Genomic DNA, 24,124 nt, shown 5'->3' with positions numbered 1-24,124 from the left:
TGATCCCTCCAGAACCTACTCATCATTGATATTAGAGTGGGAGCCCTCTGCATTTATTTTTTTTCATGGTGTACAAATGCTGAATTTCATTTTCCAGAAAATGTCGCGTGCGTGAAACAATTTCGCAAATTTCGCGAGGAGTCAAGATTCGCGAATGCAAATTGCGCATGATTCTAAACAACGCCTTGAATGCCATTGACAATTCGCGGAAGTATCATGCAGCGAAAAAGACCGTCGGCTCTAATTCGCGAAAGTTTCATGTCCTGAAAATAGCACCGTGTTTATGTATCTCAGGTAGTATAGTAACATAAAAGAGGTTCAGATTTATCCGCCGTGTAACCGTGATTTCACTAAGCGACCTGACTACAAGGGGAGAAAGGGTGATCAAAAAATATGAAATTGCACACTCAAAGATTGGAGCTTTGTTATACGCTAAGATCGTCTCTGTTTTCATTATTAATTTTCAACTCACGTCATATTCAAGCCCTTTGCGGCGTCGATGATGGCTCGCATGAACCGCGTCTTCCCGACGCCGGGATCACCACCGACGACGATAAACCTGGTTAGGGCGTGGACACTCGGCGTCGGTGTGGTCGTCGAGAACATGTGCCAGAGAGCCTTCCAGCATCGTTCGAACTCCTCCACGTATGCTTACAGAGAGAAAAGGTTAAAAGGTCAAGAGACATACAGAAAGACATAAACAGTAGCAGACACCCTATTACGAACGAATTCTTAACTCGGAAATACAACAGATAATTCAGTTACATATCCCATGTCTTCATGAATCTTGATATTAATAACTGATATTCTAACGCTCAGTGCTAAAGCTGAGAGTGAGAGTGTAGTGAAGAAAACACACAAATTTTCACTGTATAATAACAGTGATTTAGTCATACACTGGATACTTAATGACGGAGCAAAATACGATTGTATAAAAACGAGTCTTTTTTTAATATTGTGATGAAATCTGCATATATTCCGGAGACGAAAAAAGATTTTTTTAAAAAAGATAAAAGATGTCATAGACTTACCAAGAAGCGGATATCCATATTCAGGAATAGAGTTATCGATATTTCTAGAAGGAAGATGAAAAAAAGAAACAAGGGTCAGAGTTGTTGCCTGCACAACGACAAAAACAAAAGGAGCTCAAATCGAAGATAATCATAACATCCAGGTTAGAATCATAACATTCTAGGATTTCTGTGGCCTACCATGTTTCCTTCTTTTTTTTTTTTTTTAGTTTAGAACCGATGATCTGAATAAAGAATACTCAAATATGAGTCCCGATTTTACTTAATTCACTTTATATTAAGTGTTTGGCAAGCGAAATTCACTTCATATTAAGTGTTTGGAAAGCGAAATCGTGTCTCGATACCATTGATGTGATTAAGCTGCTAAAAGCATTGCTATGTTGTGTATTCTTCTATCAGAAGCCATTTCGTAACAAGCCAGTTCGTAATTAGCCCATGTGCACATTAATTTAACTGATGTTTCTTTTTCTCAGTTGGATAAGGCAATTCACTCGTTTTTAAAGCAACATTAACGCATATAAAGAATGAAATTGCGTAAAGCGAATTCTGGGAATGTCACTGGCAAAACTTTATAAATTCCATCTTCCTCTTAATTTTCCCTTGCACTAACGTTATTCAAAATAAAGTCACAGCGTTACAGTCTAAAATTTTCTCCTGATAGTTACAATTAATGGCCGTCATGAAGTGAACAGACTGGTAACTGAACTCTCCTTCACCACAGAGAAAATACTTAAACTTATTTAGCGGTTGCGAAAATTAAAGCAAGATCGCAGTTCGGCAGTTCAAGGAATTGAAATAATGAGACGCCACAATTAAAACAATACTAACAAACAAACGAAGCTGTACGGCCTCTTGTGCAGAATGCTACCTGTAATTAATTAGACGAATTCCCGGCAGGGTTTATTAGGTATTGTTAATGTCTAATTGGGGGAAATGAGACTTTGACACTAGTTTAGATTGATGATACCGCGCCTGTCCTTGCTCCTAACCGTGTCGTCTCATTTATGTTCAAAGCAAAACTCTTGGGGCTTTAATAGAATGCTGCGTGTATTACTCCGCCAAGTTGATTAGGCGGGGATGACCTAATGTCACTGCTTCAGCACTGAACTTTCTGGAGATGAATAGAAGACAAAGTTTGCTTACTACTCTGAATGTCTCCCTTGAAACCACTTGCAAAGAAAGAGAGTAAATTGCATTTAGAAGCCGTAATTCTCCAATCCATATCTCCGTTCCCGTTCTTTTTAATTTTTTTTCCTCATTTGCTGTTCATTGATTTCGCACAGATAAACGCATGTTTACAGCGAAGTAAAACCTGTACATGCTTTACTTGCTCATCTAATCTGTAGAGTATTGGTATGGATATGTGACATTGCGTTATGTTACTGTAGATATCATCGCATTTACATGATCAAATGCATACATCTTTACAGATTGTGTGTGCGCACGCGCGTTGCTGCAGCTAATTGAAATACATGCAGTTTAATGAGAGGATCAGGGAGAGCGTATGAATTGCTGTGGTAGTCACGAGAAAGTGTTTCTTGCGGCAGGCTCAAGCACACAACACAACACTGATGTTAACTTACCCACAGATTCCCTCTGCATTGTGATACTCCGGTGAAGAAAACAACAACTTCGTCAAGGTGAAGTAAATTGAATTTCTTCGATAAGGCACAGTGGTGAAACGCCAAATGTTTATCACATGATAATTATTGTGGCTACAAGATTCAGGTTTGTTTTTTTTTTTCAGTGCTAAAACTCAGAGGAAGTATCCAAAAGTCCAATAGGAAAATTATTATGTAAATGTATCAGGGGTCAATCATGAGTTGTTTCGGAGATTATAGGCGAAGCAGTAGGCTAAAGTTTCTGCTATACGGGTATACACGTACTGCGAATTCCCATTCAGATGGCTTGAACCTTGAATTATGGTGTTTTCAAGTTTTCGAGTCAAAAAATTTGTACCATTTGCCCCATAAACGTGCATACTCCGAAATATGAACGGGGGTAACTTTCCAGTTGTTACCCCCCCCCCCCCCCCCCCCACCCTCTCCAGATTCTTTCCATCTCCCTGCTGGGAAAATGATGGACCCACGTAGATCCAAGGTACGAGAAAGGAAACCCAGGAAACCGCGACATTCGCTAACCTGACAACTGACGATGGTGGCGGGCTTCAACATAACACATAACAATGTCCGTGCTTTCTCTTTGCCCCACCTTCCCCCCCCCCCCCCTTTCCCGCCTTCTTCGCTAGTGACGTATGTTGGGGTTTTTTGTTTGTTTGTTTACTTTTTCTCTTCCTCCTTTGACAACCGCTGGTTTTATCATCAACAAGACGATAATGTGATTGGAATCAACTCGCTATCATCACGATGTTTTTTGTTTGTTTGTTTGTTTGTTTTCGTTATCCATCAAATTTACAAAGGTACAAAGCTATGCCATTACACAATACTAGTACTCGATTTCACAAAGTGTTTTAGTCCATGTTGCTACGGACAGGAAGGCCATGAAATCGCAAGTTTTGTACGATGATCATTATGCTGTAAAAAGATGAAAGCGGATACGATTCTCAAACAAACATGCTACTTGCAGCTACTTTGTCGCTTGAAAGCTTATCGTTTTATCATACCGTTAAAAAGAAAATCACTTAACACACTCCCTCCCCTCTTGTTTTTCTTCTTAAAGCCATAAAGCGCCCAAAGCATCTTTTAGGTGGATAGTTGCGCTTTAGAAGTGTTCGCTATCATCTATCGTTACGTGTGCGTGTGACCTACCCTGCCCCTGTGTACTCCCACAGTGTGCCGGGGTTGTCGATCCCTTTCAGCTCGACGTCGGGCACCCTGATGAATCCGCGCGAATCGTTACGCGATCTCTTCTTTGTCTCCTCATCACACGACACTTTACCCGTATAGTGAGTCATTAGTCGGGCCGCCATGTTCACTTTGGGGCCGATCACTGCAGTTGTGAAAACAACGCAATTGTAGTGTTCAAGAAATAAAATTGACACGAATAAACAAGATTAAAGACAACTTCTTCCACTATTTTCACATTGATTATGTTTATCATCACCGTATACCATTACTACTACAGCTGTACAACAACAACTACTACATAATACTACCACTACTACTACTACTACTACTACTACTACTACTACTACTTCTACTACTACTACTACTACTACTATACTACTACTACTACTACTATACTACTACTACTACAATATATACCACTTGTTATACTTCCGTAGCTATTGAACAAGACAATATACTCAATAACTACTTCAAATTTCCACTGCACACTACATTAAACAGTTAAGGACCTTCATTGGAAAATTGTGTGAACACTTAACTGAGGACTTCAAGTTCTTCTCGGAAAAATCTTTCTTGCCATTCGAACCACGGACCTACTCACCAGTGTACTCGTGTCTCTCCGCATGACCGACGACCCCGCAGAACACTTTCCCCGTCGTTACACCGATTGAGATTTGCCTAAATTTAAGAAAAGTATCACAAATAGGTAGCATTTTCTTTCGAGTTGACGGAGATCAACTAGTTAATATCAAAACAATTATGACATAGATCAATAAACAATTACTAATAGTTACAATATGATATGGTATCAAAATTTACCGACATAACCCCTGATGATTAAGTATAAGCGTAAATATTAGGGACTCGTAGAAGGGTTTTCATTTCTTCCTATCTCCCCCTCCCCCTCTCTCTCTCTCTCCATCTCTCTCTATCTCTCCCTGTCTATCTATCTCTGAGTATCTGTAGTATGTATATTATGCGTATGTACGCATGCATTGTGTACGTACATAACTTTTTATCTTTATATCCATCCATCCATCTATCTATCCATCTATCTCTTTATATTCCTCCATTAATTTATTTATCTATCGATCCACCAAGCTATCAATCTATATCCATATACCTACCTCTTTCCCTATCCATCTGTCAATCCATAAATCTATCTCTATATCTATCTAGATGTCGATCGGTCTGTCCACCTAATTATCTATCTATCTATCTATCTATCTATCTATCTATCTATCTGCTATCTATCTACCTATCTATCTATCTATCTATCTATCTATCTATCTATCTATCTGTCTATCTGTCCATCTATCTACTTATTAGTGTCTTGCCTCAGTCATGTATCTCAGATAATAAGATCCATCTCCATTCCACTTTTTTTCTTTCCAATCTATTTCTGGAAAGCTTCCATCATTACTCTTCCAAAAAGCAAGACTCGGCGAGGCCTTTGAAAGGAATAATATACGCTCAGCAATTCAATTTCATTAAACGACCATGGAGGTACGTCAGCTCCATGGTGCGAGTGTATTCACCACTTTCTACTGCTTAGGTAGAGCTAGTAGCAATACGCGTATCCACGAATAAAAGAAGAAAGAAATCTTTATGTAGTAGGCCTATGTGGAAGGACGTGCAAGAGTCGAGGACAAGCTCTTGAACTATAAAACGAACCATGTGAATAACTTCTTAATGGCTCGACATGATCGTGCACCTTCCTGCTATTCAAACACCAAGGGGATAATCGTGTCGATGGTTACCGGCTTGCACCTGTTATCTACCTCCCCGTAGACGCATGAGTTCAAAATAAAGTTGAATAGTTTCAGAACAGAAAGATGTGGTGGACTATATAAAACATGTCTACTGCGTCATATATTATTTAGTATTTTATGTAAATCAACTTATATTGGTTCGCGCCACCCACCAGCCTCTAACCTTCTTCTTTTCCCAGGGAACTCAAAGGTAACTTAACCCAATGACGACTAATCCCTTGTATACTCGAGCAGGTGTCTATGGTAAATGTGTGTTACAGCAAAATCAGCCTGTCCTCAACGGATTAATGAGCCTCGTTCATCTCGTAAACAAAACTACTGCATGTATGCGTGGCTATGCAGGACTAACAATAGGAAAATAATCTCATGCGCAACGGAGTGTATGAATTCATAAACTTCCAGTGGGATGAAATTTGAATGAGAATTCATCCTCATCAACTTGAGCTTGCTACATGGTGTAGTTGTGAAACTAGACTCCCCCATCTCAATTCTCTGTCTTTCTCTCATAACAAGCATTCCCAAAATTTGCCACGAATATTAATTAAAGGCTCTGTAAAAACACTAGCTATGATTCTAAAGGTGAGAGAACGTATAATTATGCTTCAGTTAGAATCTGTACAGGGACATGAATAACTTTGTGCTGGCATCTGTGTTTTTGTTTTTATTGTTGTTGTTTTTTTCACCCGTTTTCCTTTGAGGGGAGATGTACGTACTTGACTTCGATCATGGCGCTGACGACATCTTTGATCTGGCCTGCACACTGCACGGCATGACACGCCTCGTGTTCGTGTTTGAATCCCGGGAGGCCGAACAGCACGAGGAAACTCGTTCCCTTGGAAACGAAGACAGAGAGAGAGGGGAAAAAATAGACAGTCGTCTGGCATGACTGATTGTCTGACATGATATCTGATTCTTTCTCTTGATTTTCGCAGGAGCTCATGCTTAGTGCGCATCCATCTTATCATTGCACAGGAGTCGCGCGCCTGATCATACTATTAGAGGTAAGACTGCGAAAATAATGTCAACGACAACATAAAAGACGGCCGCGTTATCTCCAACTGTCATTATGCGAGCTTTAAGCTTGCTATCGTATAACATATCAAACCTGCATTATAAACGGTGATTTGCATATCAACAAACAACAAAAGCAAGTTCAGATCAAGCACAATCCATTGTATCATGCTCAGGAAATATACGGGTATATATAAAATACAAGTCCGCAAAATCAGATTGTGCCGGGTAGACTGATAAGCATAAGGGTATACACACGAATATCGAAAAATCCGCGTCCTTGAACGTCAATCAATATATTCATGAACAATGAAGTACTTAGAAAACACACACACACACCAACACATAATTAATATTGATGTGATAAACAGACGGCTTTCTGGAAGTCAATATTATTGATGTGGCCATTATACCATTTTCTTTAATTGATTAGTGGTAACTTATCAGAATATCCCTGATCTCAATTCCTCCGATGAAAGCAACAGGGAGAGTACTAGTCCAGTTTAAGTGGACTGGCGATCCAAGTGACATTATTTTGTAAAATGTTAATCAATGAAGCACTGGATTCCTGCTTCACTCTCGCTGGATATGATTTGTCTTCTATCAACTTTGCCTATCAATTCCCCCAAACTATCAATGAATAGTTAAGAAATACACATGTGCTGTGTCATATACACTTCAATATCAGGACATTAAAATCAGTTTTGCTAACAGGTGATATTCAAACCTGATATCACTCCTTAGCAGGCGCGCCGGAAGCAGTTTTGGATTGGGGGGGGGGGGGGCAAATATTGGAGGGGGCTCACGATAGACCATTAATATGTTACACAATATACACATACACACACACACACACACACACACACACACACACACACACACACATATATATATATATATATACATATATATATAGTGTGTGTGTGTATATATATATATATATATATATATATATATATATATATATATATAAAGTGGCGTACGATGGGTCGAAACATTGGGGGTGGGCACCTTGTGGAAAAATAATTTTGACGGTGTGTATGCTTGTGCGTGTGTGTGTGCGCAATAATGGGACTACAATACATTACGGAATGTGATACATTCAACAACGCAGTCATTGAGCAACATTGTAAGTTTTCCTTACATGGATTATGGAATGACGGTGTGAAACGACAAATTATGTACTGTCAGCAACATCAGGAGAATTGCATAACAATAAAATGCGAGCGAGCGGAGCGAGAGAGCTTGAAAATTTTGACATTTTACAGTCCCAAAACTGCCGTTTGTAGCTATCATCTGTCGCTTTGGAAATTAAGGGAGGGCATCGGGCGCAACTGCTGGCAATTACTGGCGGCAACATTAAGAGAATGGCATAACCATTCAATGCGAGCGAGCGAAGCGAGCGAGCTTGAAAATTTTGACATTCTACAGTCCCCAAAACTGGCGTTTGTAGCTGTATCTTTCGCTTTAGAAATTAATGGGGGCGCATCGGGCGCAACTGCTGGCAAGTACTGGCAGCAACATTAGGAGAATGGCATAACCATTCAATGCGAGCGAGCGAAGCGAGCGAGCTTGAAAATTTTGACATTCTACAGTCCCCAAACTGGCGTTTGTAGCTATATCTTTCGCTTTGGAAATTAATGGGGGGCGGTGCAACTGCTGGCAATTACTGGCAGCAACATTAGGAGAATGGCATAATGATTCAATGCGAGCAAGCGAAGCGAGCGAGCTTGAAAATTTTGACATTCTACAGTCCAAAAACTGCCGTTGTAGCTATGTTTTTCGCTTTGGAAATTAAGGGGGAGGCGCATCGGGCTCAACTGCTGGCAATTACTGGCTGCAACGTTAGGAAAATGGCATAACGAACAAATTTGACGATTAATTTTGACATTTTACAGTCCCCAAACTGCTGTTTGTAGCTATATTTTTTTTTTTCGCTTTGGAAATTAAGGGGGGGGGGGGGGGGGGCGAGAGAGCTTGAAAATTTTGACATTCTACAGTCCCAAAACTGGCGTTTGTTGCTATATCTTTCGCTTTGGAAATCAATGGGGGGCGCATCGGGCGCAACTGCTGGCAATTACTGGCAGCAACATCAGGAGAATGGCATAGCGATTGAATGCGAGCGAGCGGAGCGAGCGAGTTTGGAAATTTTGACATTTTACAGTCCAAAAACTGCCGTTTGTAGCTATGTTTTTCGCGTTTATTCATTTATATACATATCTATCTTATTTTTTCTATTTTTATTTATTTGTTTATTCATTCATTTTTTTTTTGAGGGGGGCTTTTTTTTTTTTTTTGGGGGGGGGGCAAAAATGCGTTTTGCCCCCCCCCACTTTTTGGATTGGGGGGGGGGGGGCGGCCGCCCCCCCCCCCCCTGCCCCCCCCCCCCCACTTCCGGCGCCTATGCTCCTTAGCCTCTAAGTAAAGACGTAAAAGAGACTACTATGTGGAAAAAAAAAAACTAAAGAATGAAAAAGAAACCAACTTTTCAGAGGGAGAAGATGAGAAAGAAGGAGAAGAAGGAGAAGGAGAAGAAACAGGAGAAGAATAAAGAGGAGGAGAAGGAAGAGGAGGATATGAAGAAGAAACCCGAGAGAGTCAAGTGGAAAGAGCTCGAGTTACCCCTCACCGTCTCTCCTCCAACCCTTCCCCCCCCCCCTGCAAATCCGTTTTTCCATTTCCCCCTATGGGCGGAAGCGGAAAGATCGGCGCGGTCAAATACACTCGCTACCACGGGGGAGAAATAAAATCTTGCCGCTGTTCTAAATATGTACATTTTCTCTGAAATAGTGCCACACTCGTAGGGGAAAACGTCCCACGGGAGGTAAGAAATGAAAAATGAATACGTATAATATATGACGACGACTTCTCCTTTTTCATTCCATTAGCGCGCGCCAAAAGAAAGATGCGGTGATTCGGGAGCTAAGCTGGACAAGTGGACTGAAATCGATTGTCTGCTACGCAGAAGAAGAAAAAGGAAGACACATACACTGACAGATGTGAGCGCTACAAATAATAACGTTCGATATCTAGTTATCTCTCCCTCTCTCCTCTCTGATTACACGTATAACATGTATGTATGTCATATATATATATATATATATATACATGGGGCCTATTAGTATTGACGAATTTCCTTTTATCAGCTGTACATTGCAATGGTCCTGTGGAACTTGTTCACTGTGGACTCGTCGTCGCTATGTCGGGTGGGCCTGGGCGGGCTTTTGGACTGCCAAGAGTTATTTTGTCCTATTTTCGAAATGGAATTAAATAATTTACTATGTTAATGAAAAATACTCTTGTCTGCGCTACGGAGGCGGGCTGGTCATAATCAGCTGCTTTCGTAGGTCCCTGGCGAACCACTTTTGGTTGGATGCAGCCATTTGTCTGCATTACTGTGTACCCTTGCACGCATGATATAAATAAACATACTAAAAATAGATTTCGGTATGATATCCATCGGATAATAATATAGCATTTATGATGAGTTTATGTATTGTGTATTGATGGTAGGAAATATCATAATTATAGTATATCCCTTCATTGTATCTTTGCTAGTAAGGAGTTACTTGAATATTTGAAAAAAAAACCATGAAAAACACAGATAAGTGTTTGAATTGTTTGTACCAAAGAAATGGCTTTATATGGTGTTGAAGTAATAATTATGTAGTTCATCCATCCTCTGTATGATTATGTTGCTTCGAGAAATCAATAAATTCTATCATTTGAAAAAAAAATATGTATATACAGGGTAGTGGAAGAGACCTCTCTCGTATACATATATATATATTTATCTTTATGCATTTGTATATATACATTTAAAGGGTTGCACACATACGCGTATATAGATAGATAAATAGATAAATATAGATTGATATATAGACAGATATATATATCTACATATACATAATATAGAGAGAGTGAACGAAATAGACACAGATAGACAGACAGACAGACAGACATGCGAGACGGAGATTGAATGCACGAAGAAGAGGATGAGAGGTTATAGTCAGAGAGGAAGGATTGCACGGATTTCTTGATAACGATTATGAATGGACACGCGTGATGGTGAGAGGTGGACCGGCTGGAATGGGCGGAATGAGAGTGTTGTGTGAGAGAGGGGGAGAGCTGAGATCAACAGCAGGTGAGTTGATGAATGGTGTGGCGTGCTGCTCTAGAAGTGATGGCACACAGATCAATCTACCTCATCAGGAGTGGACATAGTGGGTATCTATTTTTTCCCCCAGAAAGAAAGATGGGGGGGGGGGGGGGAGGGTTCTCTTGCTGTGGCAAGGTGTCAAGCAGCTGCTATATCTAAAGTGCATGCGACATCTTGACCCTCCAGCTCACGTGTTCATCAGCTAGTGAAAGCTGATGATTGGTTGAGAGTTGATATTGAAAATTGTCATGACGATACAAGCAATGCAGCCTCATACCCACTTGAAACAATGCCCAAAACAGGTGTTATCACAATTTGGCGCACATTGTAAGTTGATATCATAATTATGGCGATGGTGATGATGATGATGATGATGATGATGATGATGATGATGATGATGATGATGATAATGATAATAACACAAATGATGCTACATTTTCTAATGATAATGATGATTTGGAAAACAATAATACTGATAATGACGATGTTGTTGTTGATGATGATGATGATGATGGTGATGATGATGATGACAGCATAAGGTACATTAAATTGATTGAATTGCCCTGCGATTTTTTTTATACTAAGCTAGGCTACTGCTATTGTTTACTTATATCACAACATCCGACATTCTATTTTTCACAACGTCATGCTTTTCGGGCACATCGTCATTTCGGCAACTACAACAGATGTCTATACTGCAATAAACATCAAGAGCTTTCTTTAAGACCATTAGATACTCTAATCATCCTGAAATAACATGACATTAATTCATTTTCGTTCTTATCAAATCTACGGAATCTGGGTAGTGTGCCTTTGTTGCTGGTCTTTTTTTTTTCTTTTTTTATAATCACATTTCGTATGCTTCAACAGATATTATTGTTATTCCATAAAAAGTCTTTAACGGCCTATGACTGCTTTCGATAATGCCAAGTGGCCTAGGGACGCTGTGTGTTCAAAATAAAATCGTCTGGTAATCTCAAGGGTTGCGTCATTCTCACATGATGATACCCTCCGGAAACGAGGGTGGACAAGAGCGAATCAAATCAATAGCGACCCTGGGAAATTCGATGGGACCCCTTGAATTTTCCTGACTCCTGTGCAGCTAGACACTTTACCCTCCTCCTCTTCCCCAAACCAGTCCCACCCTCCCTCCTTATATATTCTTAAACTGCGGTACTTGACTGGGTAGAATATTTATCTATCTATCTATCTTTCTATCTACCTATCTATCTTTCTATTTTCGTACAATCGGCGCATTATACAGCCGCCTCAATTAACAGTGATGCATATATGCACATCATACATAACTATAATGCCTATGAATTACATCCATGCGTGTGTGTGTGTGTGTGTGTGTGTTGCTGCTACCAGTGATACTCAAACAAAGGTACACGCAAACAAACAAACAAACAAACATACAAATAAACATACAGACACAAAGTAAACAAATAACTGCATTGCTCTTACAGCGCGCAACCACTAAAGAACCCGACAAAGGATATATGCACAAACAAACAAACGTTTTCATGGCATGAGTACATTTTGATCACGTGGTGTCATACTGAAAAGGAAAATATTTGTAAGGCAGTGCTCATCATTTGTAATGAGTGAGTGATAGAAAAGCATCAGTAATAAACACACGTGTAATATAATAATATGGTCAGACATAAGTACCATCTGCAGAGTCGGGTTTAAATTACTTGCCGTCAGAACTTCGAGCCTCTGAATGAGTATTCATTAGTAGTCGCTATATCCTATACAATGTACTCCCTCGTAAAGTCAAGAATTGCACGTCCCTCCATTCTTTCAAAAAGCATCGCAAAGCTTTAGAATTTGACTTGATGTGATCGGAAGTAACTGCATTTCTAATTTTTTCTGCTTTTGCTGCGTTCATGCAGTTTCTTCCCGCTTTTACTCTTATGGTATTTGATATTCTGACTTTGTATTTGCATGATACATGTATATTGCTTGATTCACACTCTAGTTGTATAAAACTTTATTTGTGTAGTTCATGTATACATAATATGTTCCAAGTATTTTCATGAATTGTGTGCTTGATTCACACTCATGTAAAACTGTAGGACCCCCTTTGGAAGGCAGTTTTGTACAACTAAATAGGCCAACCCGGAAGGATGATAATAAAAAAGAAAGCAAATAAATGAATACATGAATACATTTGAATTGCTTTTTAAATTCTTATGGACAACAGAAATGAGATAAGTGACAAATCTGCTTACCTTGTCAAACTCGAAGATTTTGTTGATCATCCCTGTGAAAAGAGCAGAAATGACAAAACGATCTTTTTTTTTAGCTTGGTGAACAGTTAGCAGCAGGACAAAAGACGAACAAATTTCAAACCAAATTGAGCGGAAGATCTCGGACTTCGAAAGATAAACGGGTTAAGTAATTTCCATTTGAAATCAAAGTCCGGATTCAATGGTATGTAATATGAAAAAGAATAGAAATAAAGGAAGGATTTTTCTTTCTCTTTTTTTTTCGCAAATTGCCACTTGTCAGATTGTCTGCGTCAGAGGAGGCAGGGTGGTGTGAAAGAAACGGTAACCTTGACATTTTCTCGCGCAGAGCAGTGGCCCGAGCTTTTGAGCTCTCTCGTCTCATCCTTAGACTCAATAATAATAATACCTCCTCTTAATGGCGGCAAAAAGTGAAGCGAAACCATCTCCAAGACTCCATGGAGGGAAGACAGAGAGACAGACAGACAGATAAACAGACAGACAGACAGAGATAGACAGAGGGGGGGGGGAGAGAGTGAGGGAGCGTAGGGGAGGGAGAGAGGGGTAGCGAGGTAGGAGGAGAGGGGAGGGGGTGGGGAAAAGAGCTGAGAAAGATGTATACACACCGATGTGCAGTATGCCGTGCAAACGACAGACAACAGCGTAATGCCGTGGCATCTTGCAACAAAGAAATTGATACAAAAGATTGAAAAACATGAAAGCATGGTACGTATGGCAGAGGAGCATCCATGCATCATTCTGGCGTAGACCTGACTGTATGCTAGTGGCGGATTGTATGATGAAAAAGGTCGGAGAGCGCAGTACATTATATGCATCTCAGTATTATTAAGAGTACTTCAACATTTTATCGATATAAATTAATGTTTTCAAGGCTGCCACCGCTATGCGCTACCTACTGCACTTGCTGCGCGGTTTCTGTAGTTACTAATGCTTTCTTCATTGTGCGCAATGACAAGCACTGCTAAATTGTCTGGCTTGAATTTAGCTTAGATCATAAGGGGGTAGTGATACAATGTACCTCCTTCGGCTGTACAGTGGCACAGAATTCACCATGACAACTTTGGTGGTTGCCCCGGTCTTTGTTTTTGTAGTCGTTTTCTTTTTTAAAGGCTTGTCCAGCAGAGCTATGATGCACCTAATCAACCTGAGTGCTAATTATCTTTAAACATACTATTTTGTTAATTAGGGAAAGAAGGTTGTCAGATGGTAGTACTAATCACCCTGTCCATTAAGTGAGAAACATATCACTGATAATGGAATATATATATATACACACATATAGAGGTAGATGATATGTAAATAATGATAAATAATCCACATCTGTGTCATATCAACATTACTGGCAGTCGACTTACAAATACCTTATACCGATGTGTGTGTGTGTGTGTGTGTGTGTGTGTGTGTGTGTTTGCGTGTGTGCGCCTATATAAAACACACAATTATTGTTCATGTGGTTGAACCCTATGTTTGTTCATTATAACCTTGTTTCCAAAAGCCTCTTAAGTGATTTTAATATCTAAGTGATTCCTATAATTGATTTTAATATCTAAGTGATTCTTATAATTGATTTTAATATCTTATATATAGGGGCTGCTGTAAACGAATAAGCATGCTGGCTTGTCCGGTACCTTGGAACTGGGAGACGGAGGTGTGTATCTTGTCGTAGACTGCCTGGAGGCAGGACGAGTGTTCATGGGCGGCGTCGAGATGGAGGCTGATGAAGACCACGGTGACCTCTCTCATCTCGCACAGGTAGTCCAGTGACTGATGCTCGTCGAACTGCGAAAAATAACGCATCAGTATATAATTACTTTTATTTGCGAGATAATACATAGAATGTGGCATTGATATGGTATAGTGGATGAGACTCTTGGCTTTGAAATGGAGAGTCCCGAGTTCGAGTCCTGCCAAGTACTTTACGTCCTTGGACGAGATGTTTTCACCCACCATGTCCCAGGTGTATCATAATAGGCCTAAATGGGTGCCTGGCAACACTGCATGGGGTGACAATAACGGCAGGGCCCTCTATAAGAACAGTGCATGCCTATACTAAAGGGGCTACCTTGGGTAAACAAGACTACATAACTATTATTGTTATTACTATTATTATTATCATTATTATTATCATCATTATTATCATTATCATTATTATTATCATATATACTATTATTATTATTATTATTAGTAGTAGTAGTAGTAGTAGTAGTAGTATCATTATTACTATTATTATTATTATTATTATTATTATTATTATCACCATTACAATTACACTCTGCCGAGGTCCATATTATAATACAAGACGCACAGTATGAAAGTATTATGCCAAAGATTCAGTCCACTATAGAATTTTCCCGCTCACATATGCAATGTACTCGCATAACCGTGATTGATCGTGAAAGCGCTGTCTCTAGGGATGGTTAATGATATCTCTTTTCCTGCAGTAGATATGGCTTAATATTTCCCTTTACCCGGGCCACAGTCACTTATCATCTTATCCTCTTTCAATAGTGTTGGACTATCCATATTGATGTTATCTAGATTGGCAACAGCCAATACTTGCTACTCTCTAAAAAAATCGAGTGAAAATATTCACTCTTAAAAGAGTGAATACATAAAAAGAGTGAGTTTAGAGTGAAATTGGAGTGAATTTTGAGTGAAAATGTTCATTTTTCACTCGTTTTAGAGTGACCTCAGGGATCACTCCAAAATTTTCGAGTGATCCCTGAGGTCACTCCAAAATTAGTGAAAATGAACATTTTCACTCAAAATTCACTCCAATTTCACTCTTTTTTGTATTCACTCTTTTAAGAGTGAATATTTTCACTCGATTTTTTAGAGAGTAGGCCTATATCGTCATCTGCTCACTTCAGTACACAATATGAAGAATGTTTTGTAAGAGCTGGCGATGGTGGAAGGGGTGTCTACCACGCCCCCTCTCGAGTGGGTGGTTCTATTTTAGTAGTACAGTTTGATTTGGCTGGCGATATCTGTATGACGACCACACAACTTTGACTCTTATTTCCCAGTCCTGCGACAACCCATGTCGTTTTACATTATATTTATTAGGATAAAATGAAACGATTGGAACACGAGTTCGAAAAAGAAAATAAAACAGCAAAATCAGGCAATAAAAATAGCTGTATGGACTAAATTGCTCCATGGAGAATGGCAGCTGTACAGCGCATGATTTGTGCATTTGCGATCATAAATCAATCCCGACGTTTTATGCAGTCACTTTAAAAGAAAAAAAAAACACTCACACAGAGGAATAGATTATGACAGAAAAACGAAAATTAAAACGCACAACAAAAATAGCAACGACCGCAGTAAATAAAACTGATCCCATGCTATCATCTGCCAAGACTCGACGCCAGCGCCTGGCGCGAGTCCATCGCCACATGCTCCGGCCGGGATAAACTGGAGACCCGTGATGGATGGGAGGTCAAGCAGGCATCCGTGTTTGGGGAAGTAACAGGACACTCGCCATTTCCTGAACTTGTATTTTTTTTACGAGAGTGAGTGCTGCCTATATACGTAGTGCCAGTCCGTTCATTAGTTTGACATTGACACGCGTTTAGCAGCGCTGAATGGCCAAACAAGAAGATGATTAGTTCACCGTGCGGAGAGTGGCTTCAACGCTTCTACAGAGGAAGCAATAAAGCTCTAGTTTGTAAACAACTTGAGGGTTTCGAAAGAGTATTCGCTATAACTGTGTCCTATATCTAGACACAAGGCAGTGTTCAAGTTTATGATTGTAAACACATCATCCGAGTATCTTTCATCCAATTTCTCGGATCTTCAAGGACAATTAGAAAGAAGACTTTCTCCTCGGTGAATTTGGACGAAATCTTACGCACTGCGCAGTGCGCGGGGAGATGCGATAAAAACAAAACTGCTTATCAATTGATAAGGAAATGAACTTGAACTTGAACTTGAAGAGGTAAGGAAGTGCTACGGTCTGATAAAGTTGTTCTCTCTCATCAGACTCATCAAATTAATCTTGTCTACACTTTTTTTTCTCCAGGTTCTCGATAATTAAAGCGCTCACGTCGAGTCACCTTGGATAGCTAGGGCAGAGTGGCGAAAAGGTGATTGTCCCACTTACCTTGCTTAGTACAGGTGGTGCGATGAAAGGTCGCATCTTACATCTATGAACGGAACTCGTCTTGATTTGTCGTATTCTTGGGTGCAGCTCAATTCTCTGTGTCAAAAGAAGAAACGTGATTATACAAGTCATATATAAGGACCCTATGTGTTAGCATCTCCCTTAAGAAACGATCCACACACACACACACACACACACACACACACACACATACACATAAAGAAATTAACTAAGATAGTCGCATGGGCCATACACAACCAACGATATCTTATAGAATATTTAGAATACTTGTTTAAAGATTTAAAACCCTGTTGTGTGCAGATTACAGAATTATTTGTTGGTTCAGACTTTTTTAAAGGCTCCGTCGTTAAATTGTGTTTTTAGATATCAAAACAATACCTATATAGGGCACGCGTATACCACATTATGTTCATTATAAAATGTATTCGTTTCATCAAGGGTGTAGATAAGGCTCAGAATGGAGAAAATGTTTTGAGCGATTTATACCACCCTCACTGTGATTTTATGCTCGGTGTAGGGAAGAGATATTTCCATTACACCCTGCCCCAGCTTTTGTATCCTATAACTATTCAGAAGGTATAGCATTCATTATAGCTTAGCTTTGCAAAATCGACAACTAGCCTTACGGGATGACCTGTTCATCTATCACGTCATCAAACTTATCCTGATCATTGAGAATGAGTCTTTCGAAAGTCGACCATTATTCGCGTAGACTAAAAAACGGCAGATTTAGTTTGAATTTGAACCACATCATTCGACACCCGGACGACATACTGATGGGTATGCGGTTAGAGTGACACTTTGGATGGTTTACAAATTATAGGGGTGTTCTTCCTCTAAGTTGCAAACTCAAGGGATACACACTTCAGATCCATTATGAGCTCAATTCTATAAAACTGACAAAGAGCATGCGACTGGTCTCAACTGACATCTGGGTGTAATATTCAGTTGAAATTTGGATGGATAAGGTCTAGAAATTGTAAAATATTCATACGGTTTTATTTTCTCCTCGTCCACAATTTCACAGTTAATGCTGAATAATAACTTATGTGATGCTATGTTTGTGTGATAAACGTTGCTCTTTGCTTCGTTTGAGAATTAAGGCAGATCTTAACCACTTAAAGCTTGATTGAGGAGAAGAAAAATGGAGATTAAAAAAATCGACAACAGATACAGAGTGCAGCCATTGGTATTACCTGTCCAGCCTTTCTTGAATTGGGCGCCTGGGAATCCTTGCGTACTGCGAAAGTTGACAAAGGAAGTGTGCTTAGATTGGCAATGGCGAAACGTCTCCGATGAAGAAAAGGACGAAGGGCAAGGCAAGAAGCTATCGAGGGATGAAAGATGTGCGTGGGCGGGATGTCTTTTGTGTGTGCGTGTGCGTGCGTGCGTGTGTGTATTTAAATTTAAAAAAAAATACATACCGGTATCTTGTACTGTATGTTAAATTTCAGCAGCACTAGCAAATGACTAGTGAGAAGTATCAGCTGCTTACTTTGGTTCATAACAATTTCATTGTGAAAATGAGCCTGATTATGTACAATGAAATTCAAACAAAGAATATCATTAAAAAGCATGTGTGCGTGTGTGTGTCTGTGTGTGTGTGTGTGTGTGTGTGGGTGTGTGTATGTGTGTGTGCGTACGACGGTGGTGAAGAGTTCGCTTTGAATGTGTGGACTATATGAATGCATGATTGTATCGTATTCTATAGTCATTATACCATGTGCGTGTACGTATGTAAGTGTGTCTGTCAGTGCATGTCTCCATTGCTGCATGAGTTTGTATATGGCTGCTGAGATGTAAAGATCGGGGAGAAAGATCCCCACACGCAGTGACTGTGCAATAAAGGATGTAGATTAGACTTTCACCGAGTGTGCATGCAGAGTAATGCATTTCAGATGATGTGGTTTGGTCTTGCCAACTTGAAAAAAAAATAATGATTTTGCGGATATTACAAGTGATGATGAATCACTGACAAGAGTGAAATTACTTTCAAATCACACGACACAAAAACCCAAACTTCTACGTAAATTCAAAATTGTGGCTTTCACACACCTGTTGCTATGAGTAAATCATACCCGTCTTTAAACAACGGTTTTTAAACATTTTTTTTTAACATACCAGGCTTAACTTCCACACCCTCTGTTTCACAAACATGAGCGTTTATCAAACGCTAATGAAGATCTGACTTTAATCTTGCAAATTTTAATGACTTTACTCTAAAAGACAAGGTGGATAAAACAAGTGAAAGCACAAAAATGATGCTCCATGATAGCACGCATTATTAAGTAACATGAAATGTCATTCAGTTTTCTTATGATTACTATCTTGCAGGATGACCTACGCGGTGGGTTGAGACCACATTAGTCATCATCATGTGTGGTGAGTAGTCAACCGCAAATGCGAAGAGGTATTCACGTATAAATAGCATCGGGCATATCCTGGTGCACGGTCTGAAACTAAATTCTCGATTAGTATAACGAATAGACTGGTTGACCAACATATCTTTATTAAGTGCATGGCAACACAGTTTGCCCTTAGCAACCGAAAGACTTGTCGGAGTCCTGCTGGATATCATAGCGACAATGTGTGCATGCAAATTGGAGCTAAGATAACAGCATCTTTCTACAGGAGCATCAGGTGAATGATTGATTTCTACCATGATAATACATCACTACCATGTTTTCGAGGGAATTATATCCATTAAAAAGGATGGTATACTATTGGCGGAGATGAGGATTGAGCTTTTGACTTCTTGCAAGATACTTCATAAGAAAGCACTTATAAAATGTTAAAGAGCATATCATTCTAAGAGGAATTCAAAGTTTATTTCTTGAAAATCGGTTTTGAAATGGCTGAGATATCTGAAATGAAGTAAAACAAGGCCATCCTTAAAAAAAAGGTGGGTACCAACTTTTACTAGTATCGCTTTGTTCTGGATATCTCCGCCATTTCAAAATCAAATGTCCCCAAATAAACGTTGAAATTCCTCTTGGCATTACATGCTCTTTCATATTCCATAAGAGGTTTCTCATTTCTCAAACCAGAAGCCAGGTCTCAACCAAAACTATGCCATCCTTTTAAGTTGGGTGCATTAGCAAAGTGGCCTACATTACAATGAATCTTGGTTTCACGTAACGCTATAAAAAAACATGACACTATTACAAAAATCACTTAGGCCTATGGGGAATTCCGACATACTCGACACATGTTGTAGAGAGGAGGATTTCCTATATTTATACAGCAAATACATCTTGCATCATATCAATATATACATGGCAGGAAGCAAACGAATAAAATGTGGTATCTTACCCAAACTAAGCTCTTTGTCCGCCCAGCCTCTGTCCACCGCCAACAACTGTGGAATATAAAAAAATAATGTCCATAATACCGCTGCCATGGTAACCATCGTAGATTGACTTTGTATAGATGATGACATAAGTACGTACGTGTATGTATTTAAAGAAGGACAAAGAGATATTTATACATACAAAATTACAGATAAGTAGTATTCTTCCCTGGTGTGCTTTCAAAATCCTCCCATTTTTATGTCCCTTAATTTATTCAGGAAAATCTCATTCTGACAGTACTACACTATATCATTATATCATACTTTATGGAAAACTACCTGTTCAATTCTGAAGAAGAATAGGAGTTATCAGCAGAAATGCCATGGATGATTCAGTATGGCAATATAGCAGCTGCGTTGTGACTTCTCATGAAAACTATATTGTTGATGATAATATTTTTTGTGGGGGAAAAAAAACGTGTATATGAGTAATTTCCGCCCACGCCATGTGTCATAGAGCATAATATTATCAACTATGGAAACATCACTATGATTATCCTATCCGCGCGTCTCATGCTCTAGCTGCGTAAGAAGTGAACACCACTTGGAATAAAAAAGAATATACATATGCACATTGACTCTTACATAATGTTGGTAGTAAGGGGCGTGGTCTTAATGAAATATTCGGAATCTATGGCCATGCATTGCTACATACCCTCACCAATGTCTAGACACCACTCTACTGATAACGTCACCGGTGACAAGACATTTGCTCCTGCGACAATCGCTCCTGCCTTATTTTATCGAATGACTTCTAGGGTTAGAGTTAGGGTTGTGATAGGGTTTTCGGTTTAGTTTGATGAGAGGATTAGGATTGGGTTAGGGTTTTGTTGGTGGGTTTATGTTTGTGGGTAGGTTTTATGTTTGGCTTAGCGTGCAGATATATCATGGGAGCAATTGTCGCAGGAGAAAATGTCATGGAAGCACCGTCACCACCTGTTTTTAGTTTCGTTTGAATTTCTCTTCTTCTCAGAAGTAATATCCAAAGCATGACTTGAGCTGACCTGTCTTCAAGATCGAGTCCGCTTTGGGAAGAAAATATCCGCAATCCATTTCTTGTCAACTGGCTGGGCTCTTCAAAAAATCAAACAAACAAACAAACAACAAATCGATCATAGAACAATCTGGGGACCTCTATGAGGTTTCTCTTAAGAAGTTTGAACAAACCTTCATCTCGCTGTCGCCACTGGGTATTTCTTCCGCCGTCAGACCGGACCTATCGGGGCAGGCCTCCCACGCCCCGGGGCTAAGCACGATGCTGCCTCGACTGCAGCGCTTCTCGGTCCTGTTGGCGTCGATGACGGCCGGCCCGCTGGTGCTGTAGTGCCGACAAGAGTTGCTACCGACGTACGTGATGGAGATGGGACCAACAGACAGGGCTGTGGCGGGTCGTTTGTAAAGTTGAACCCAGCAGACAAAGAAATACATAAAAACGTCTCAATCAGTGAACCCTCAAATGCCACCACCGGGAAGGATCATCCAAACATGTCAAAGGTCCATCTTCATTTGGACAGTTGCCACTCAGATAACATGTTATCACCTAGGGTATAACCCCTCCCGTTCAAACACTCACACATATACACGAACACTTGATTATTAAATTACTTGTCTACCAATAGTGTGGGGGGGGGGGTACTTTTCCTACAGACCAAATTTGAAGATGAACAAATTACGAGAACATATCATATTCAACTACAACTGCGACAACCTGGCAGCGTTCATAACACTTGTCAACTTATCTTATAGGGAAGGGCTCAATTCTTATTTGAACTGTAACGATGCTATTATAGGATGTCACAAAATAGAACACACTATGAAGAATCTACTTACGATATCGTTAGGAAAGATTTGTATTTTATCTTAAGATGTTATTTTATTTCACAGCAGATGAAACAAGGCATCAATGCCAATCCCAAATCTGGGTTTGACAGTTGAAATTACGATAAAAGGAGATGTAATCATACGGCACTGGGAGTATTACATGAATCAATCAAAGCGGCAGGATTAAAGAAGTAAACATTATTTTACAGCGGATGAATTGCTTTCCGCCACGTCATACCTATTTTTAGAGCGAGGGAAACACCCGATTCGGTCTTCCAGTCGTGACACTCCCCCTGAATTTGGCGGGCGCAGCGAATGGCTCTCGTCATAGCCCCAGCCTCCCCGTAAGCATCGGCGTCCCACACCACAAGTAGGGCATCCCCTGATAAGGAGGACAGGCGGTGAAGTTAAAACGCAAGTTGATGAACACGTACATCTTTTCACAACACAAAACCTCTGTATAATACAGACGTCAAGAGACTATTTTTATAGATTTTTTTTAACGCTATAGAGGTCTCCAAGAGGAGGATGTTTTGAGGGAAAGTCGTACTAGAATGAGTTAGTTTGGAGGCTGGTGAACAGTAAATATCCAAGTTCAGTCGGATAATCTTTATCGTTTTATCTAGACCTTAACGTGTCAATCGCCACGAGCCTCCCTTTATTTCTGCAAATCTTTCCGAAGGAAGTATTTTTACAAGGCCGCAAAAGAGACACATAAAACAATGTTTTATGGAAATATGAGCAAGCTACCAACGATGGATGGCTTTAATCCCCTTGGAAGGAGTAGGTATTTAGTATGTTTAGGATAAAGTACCTTGCCTAGAGGGGCACTATCACTGCAACCAGGAGACTTGAACCACGGACCTTACGAGTAAGAGTCTGCGGTCTCACCCAATGGAGCCACAACGGCTAAATACTACTGTCTGCACCAAATCCAATGATCACAAAACTTAATCTACAAGACTTTAGCTAGCTTTTGAAGACACGGCATTAATATTTATATTATCATGTGAAATGCTATATGAAGGGCCATTAAGAATTAATGCAAGGCCATCAAATTCTTGAAAAAAAAACCTGGCTACCTGATAGTTACCCGATCAGACAACTAAGATTTAATGTGGATTTTTACGTTTTTTATTTCGGGCAACTTCGCTTCTTTGGGGCCACCAGAATTTCAGATTTCATTATTTTAGTGGCCCAATCGGGCCACAAGAGAAAATAGTTAGTGTCGAGCCCTGCTGTATATGACTACATAAATGGTTCTTTCTCCGCAATTTAATGACTGATAGTCAAGCTGCATGGTGAAGTCCTCGGGAAGGACGGGGAACATCAATCGATCGAACCTGCAAATTCGACGACGTCTCCGCCGTTCTTCAGGATGGCGTTCTCGATGTGTCCGAGGTAGTCGTTCAGGGTCTTGGTGAGGATGTCGACCCCGAGGTTGAGCTTGGTGTGACGCTCACAGAGAGCAGTGAATCCTGGATTGGATGGTCATCATTTGAAAGAGAAGAAAAACAACACAAAAAACAAACGCAAAACAATGACAAAATTCAACTCCGCTAAAGAGGGTCTGAATTGGAGCCGACACCCAATTTAACCCCTGCTTCTAGGATAGCTGTATAACTTACTGTTTACTCGTTATTGTACACGATTATTCAAGAGTTGTTGTTCTTGTTGTCTTTGTTTCATGTTATTTGTATTTTGTATGAGAATAAGAACAGTGTTATGATACGGACTCGATATAATCTTTTTTTTTTGGTCAAAAAAGATTTATGATTGAACACTTTATATTT

The 24,124-nt window shown here is 39.9% G+C and overlaps 1 protein-coding gene across 1 annotated transcript in view; it reads right to left on the bottom strand.

Moving 5' to 3' along the window:
- LOC139719726 (adenylate cyclase type 10-like) overlaps nucleotides 1-24,124 on the bottom strand; it is an 86,428-nt gene that overhangs the window by 15,851 nt on the left and 46,453 nt on the right. The window contains exons 3-15 of the mRNA XM_071631118.1: nucleotides 23,675-23,809; nucleotides 22,570-22,713; nucleotides 21,678-21,889; nucleotides 20,474-20,519; nucleotides 18,358-18,401; nucleotides 17,141-17,236; nucleotides 14,664-14,814; nucleotides 13,018-13,049; nucleotides 6,324-6,442; nucleotides 4,440-4,516; nucleotides 3,800-3,980; nucleotides 1,032-1,075; nucleotides 473-650 (exon numbers count right to left, since the gene is read on the bottom strand). Of these exons, the coding sequence (XP_071487219.1) occupies nucleotides 473-650; nucleotides 1,032-1,075; nucleotides 3,800-3,980; nucleotides 4,440-4,516; nucleotides 6,324-6,442; nucleotides 13,018-13,049; nucleotides 14,664-14,814; nucleotides 17,141-17,236; nucleotides 18,358-18,401; nucleotides 20,474-20,519; nucleotides 21,678-21,889; nucleotides 22,570-22,713; nucleotides 23,675-23,809 (1,459 nt within the window). The remainder of the gene's footprint in view (nucleotides 1-472; nucleotides 651-1,031; nucleotides 1,076-3,799; nucleotides 3,981-4,439; nucleotides 4,517-6,323; nucleotides 6,443-13,017; nucleotides 13,050-14,663; nucleotides 14,815-17,140; nucleotides 17,237-18,357; nucleotides 18,402-20,473; nucleotides 20,520-21,677; nucleotides 21,890-22,569; nucleotides 22,714-23,674; nucleotides 23,810-24,124) is intronic.

This window comes from Diadema antillarum, unplaced genomic scaffold (assembly GCF_040938485.1).
Source record: "Diadema antillarum isolate AM-2024a unplaced genomic scaffold, OU_Dant_1.0 scf00000114, whole genome shotgun sequence".
Lineage (NCBI taxonomy): Eukaryota > Metazoa > Echinodermata > Echinoidea > Diadematoida > Diadematidae > Diadema > Diadema antillarum.
The sequence above is the reverse complement of the archived record's forward strand: the minus strand, read 5'-3'. Positions and strand labels throughout refer to the sequence as shown.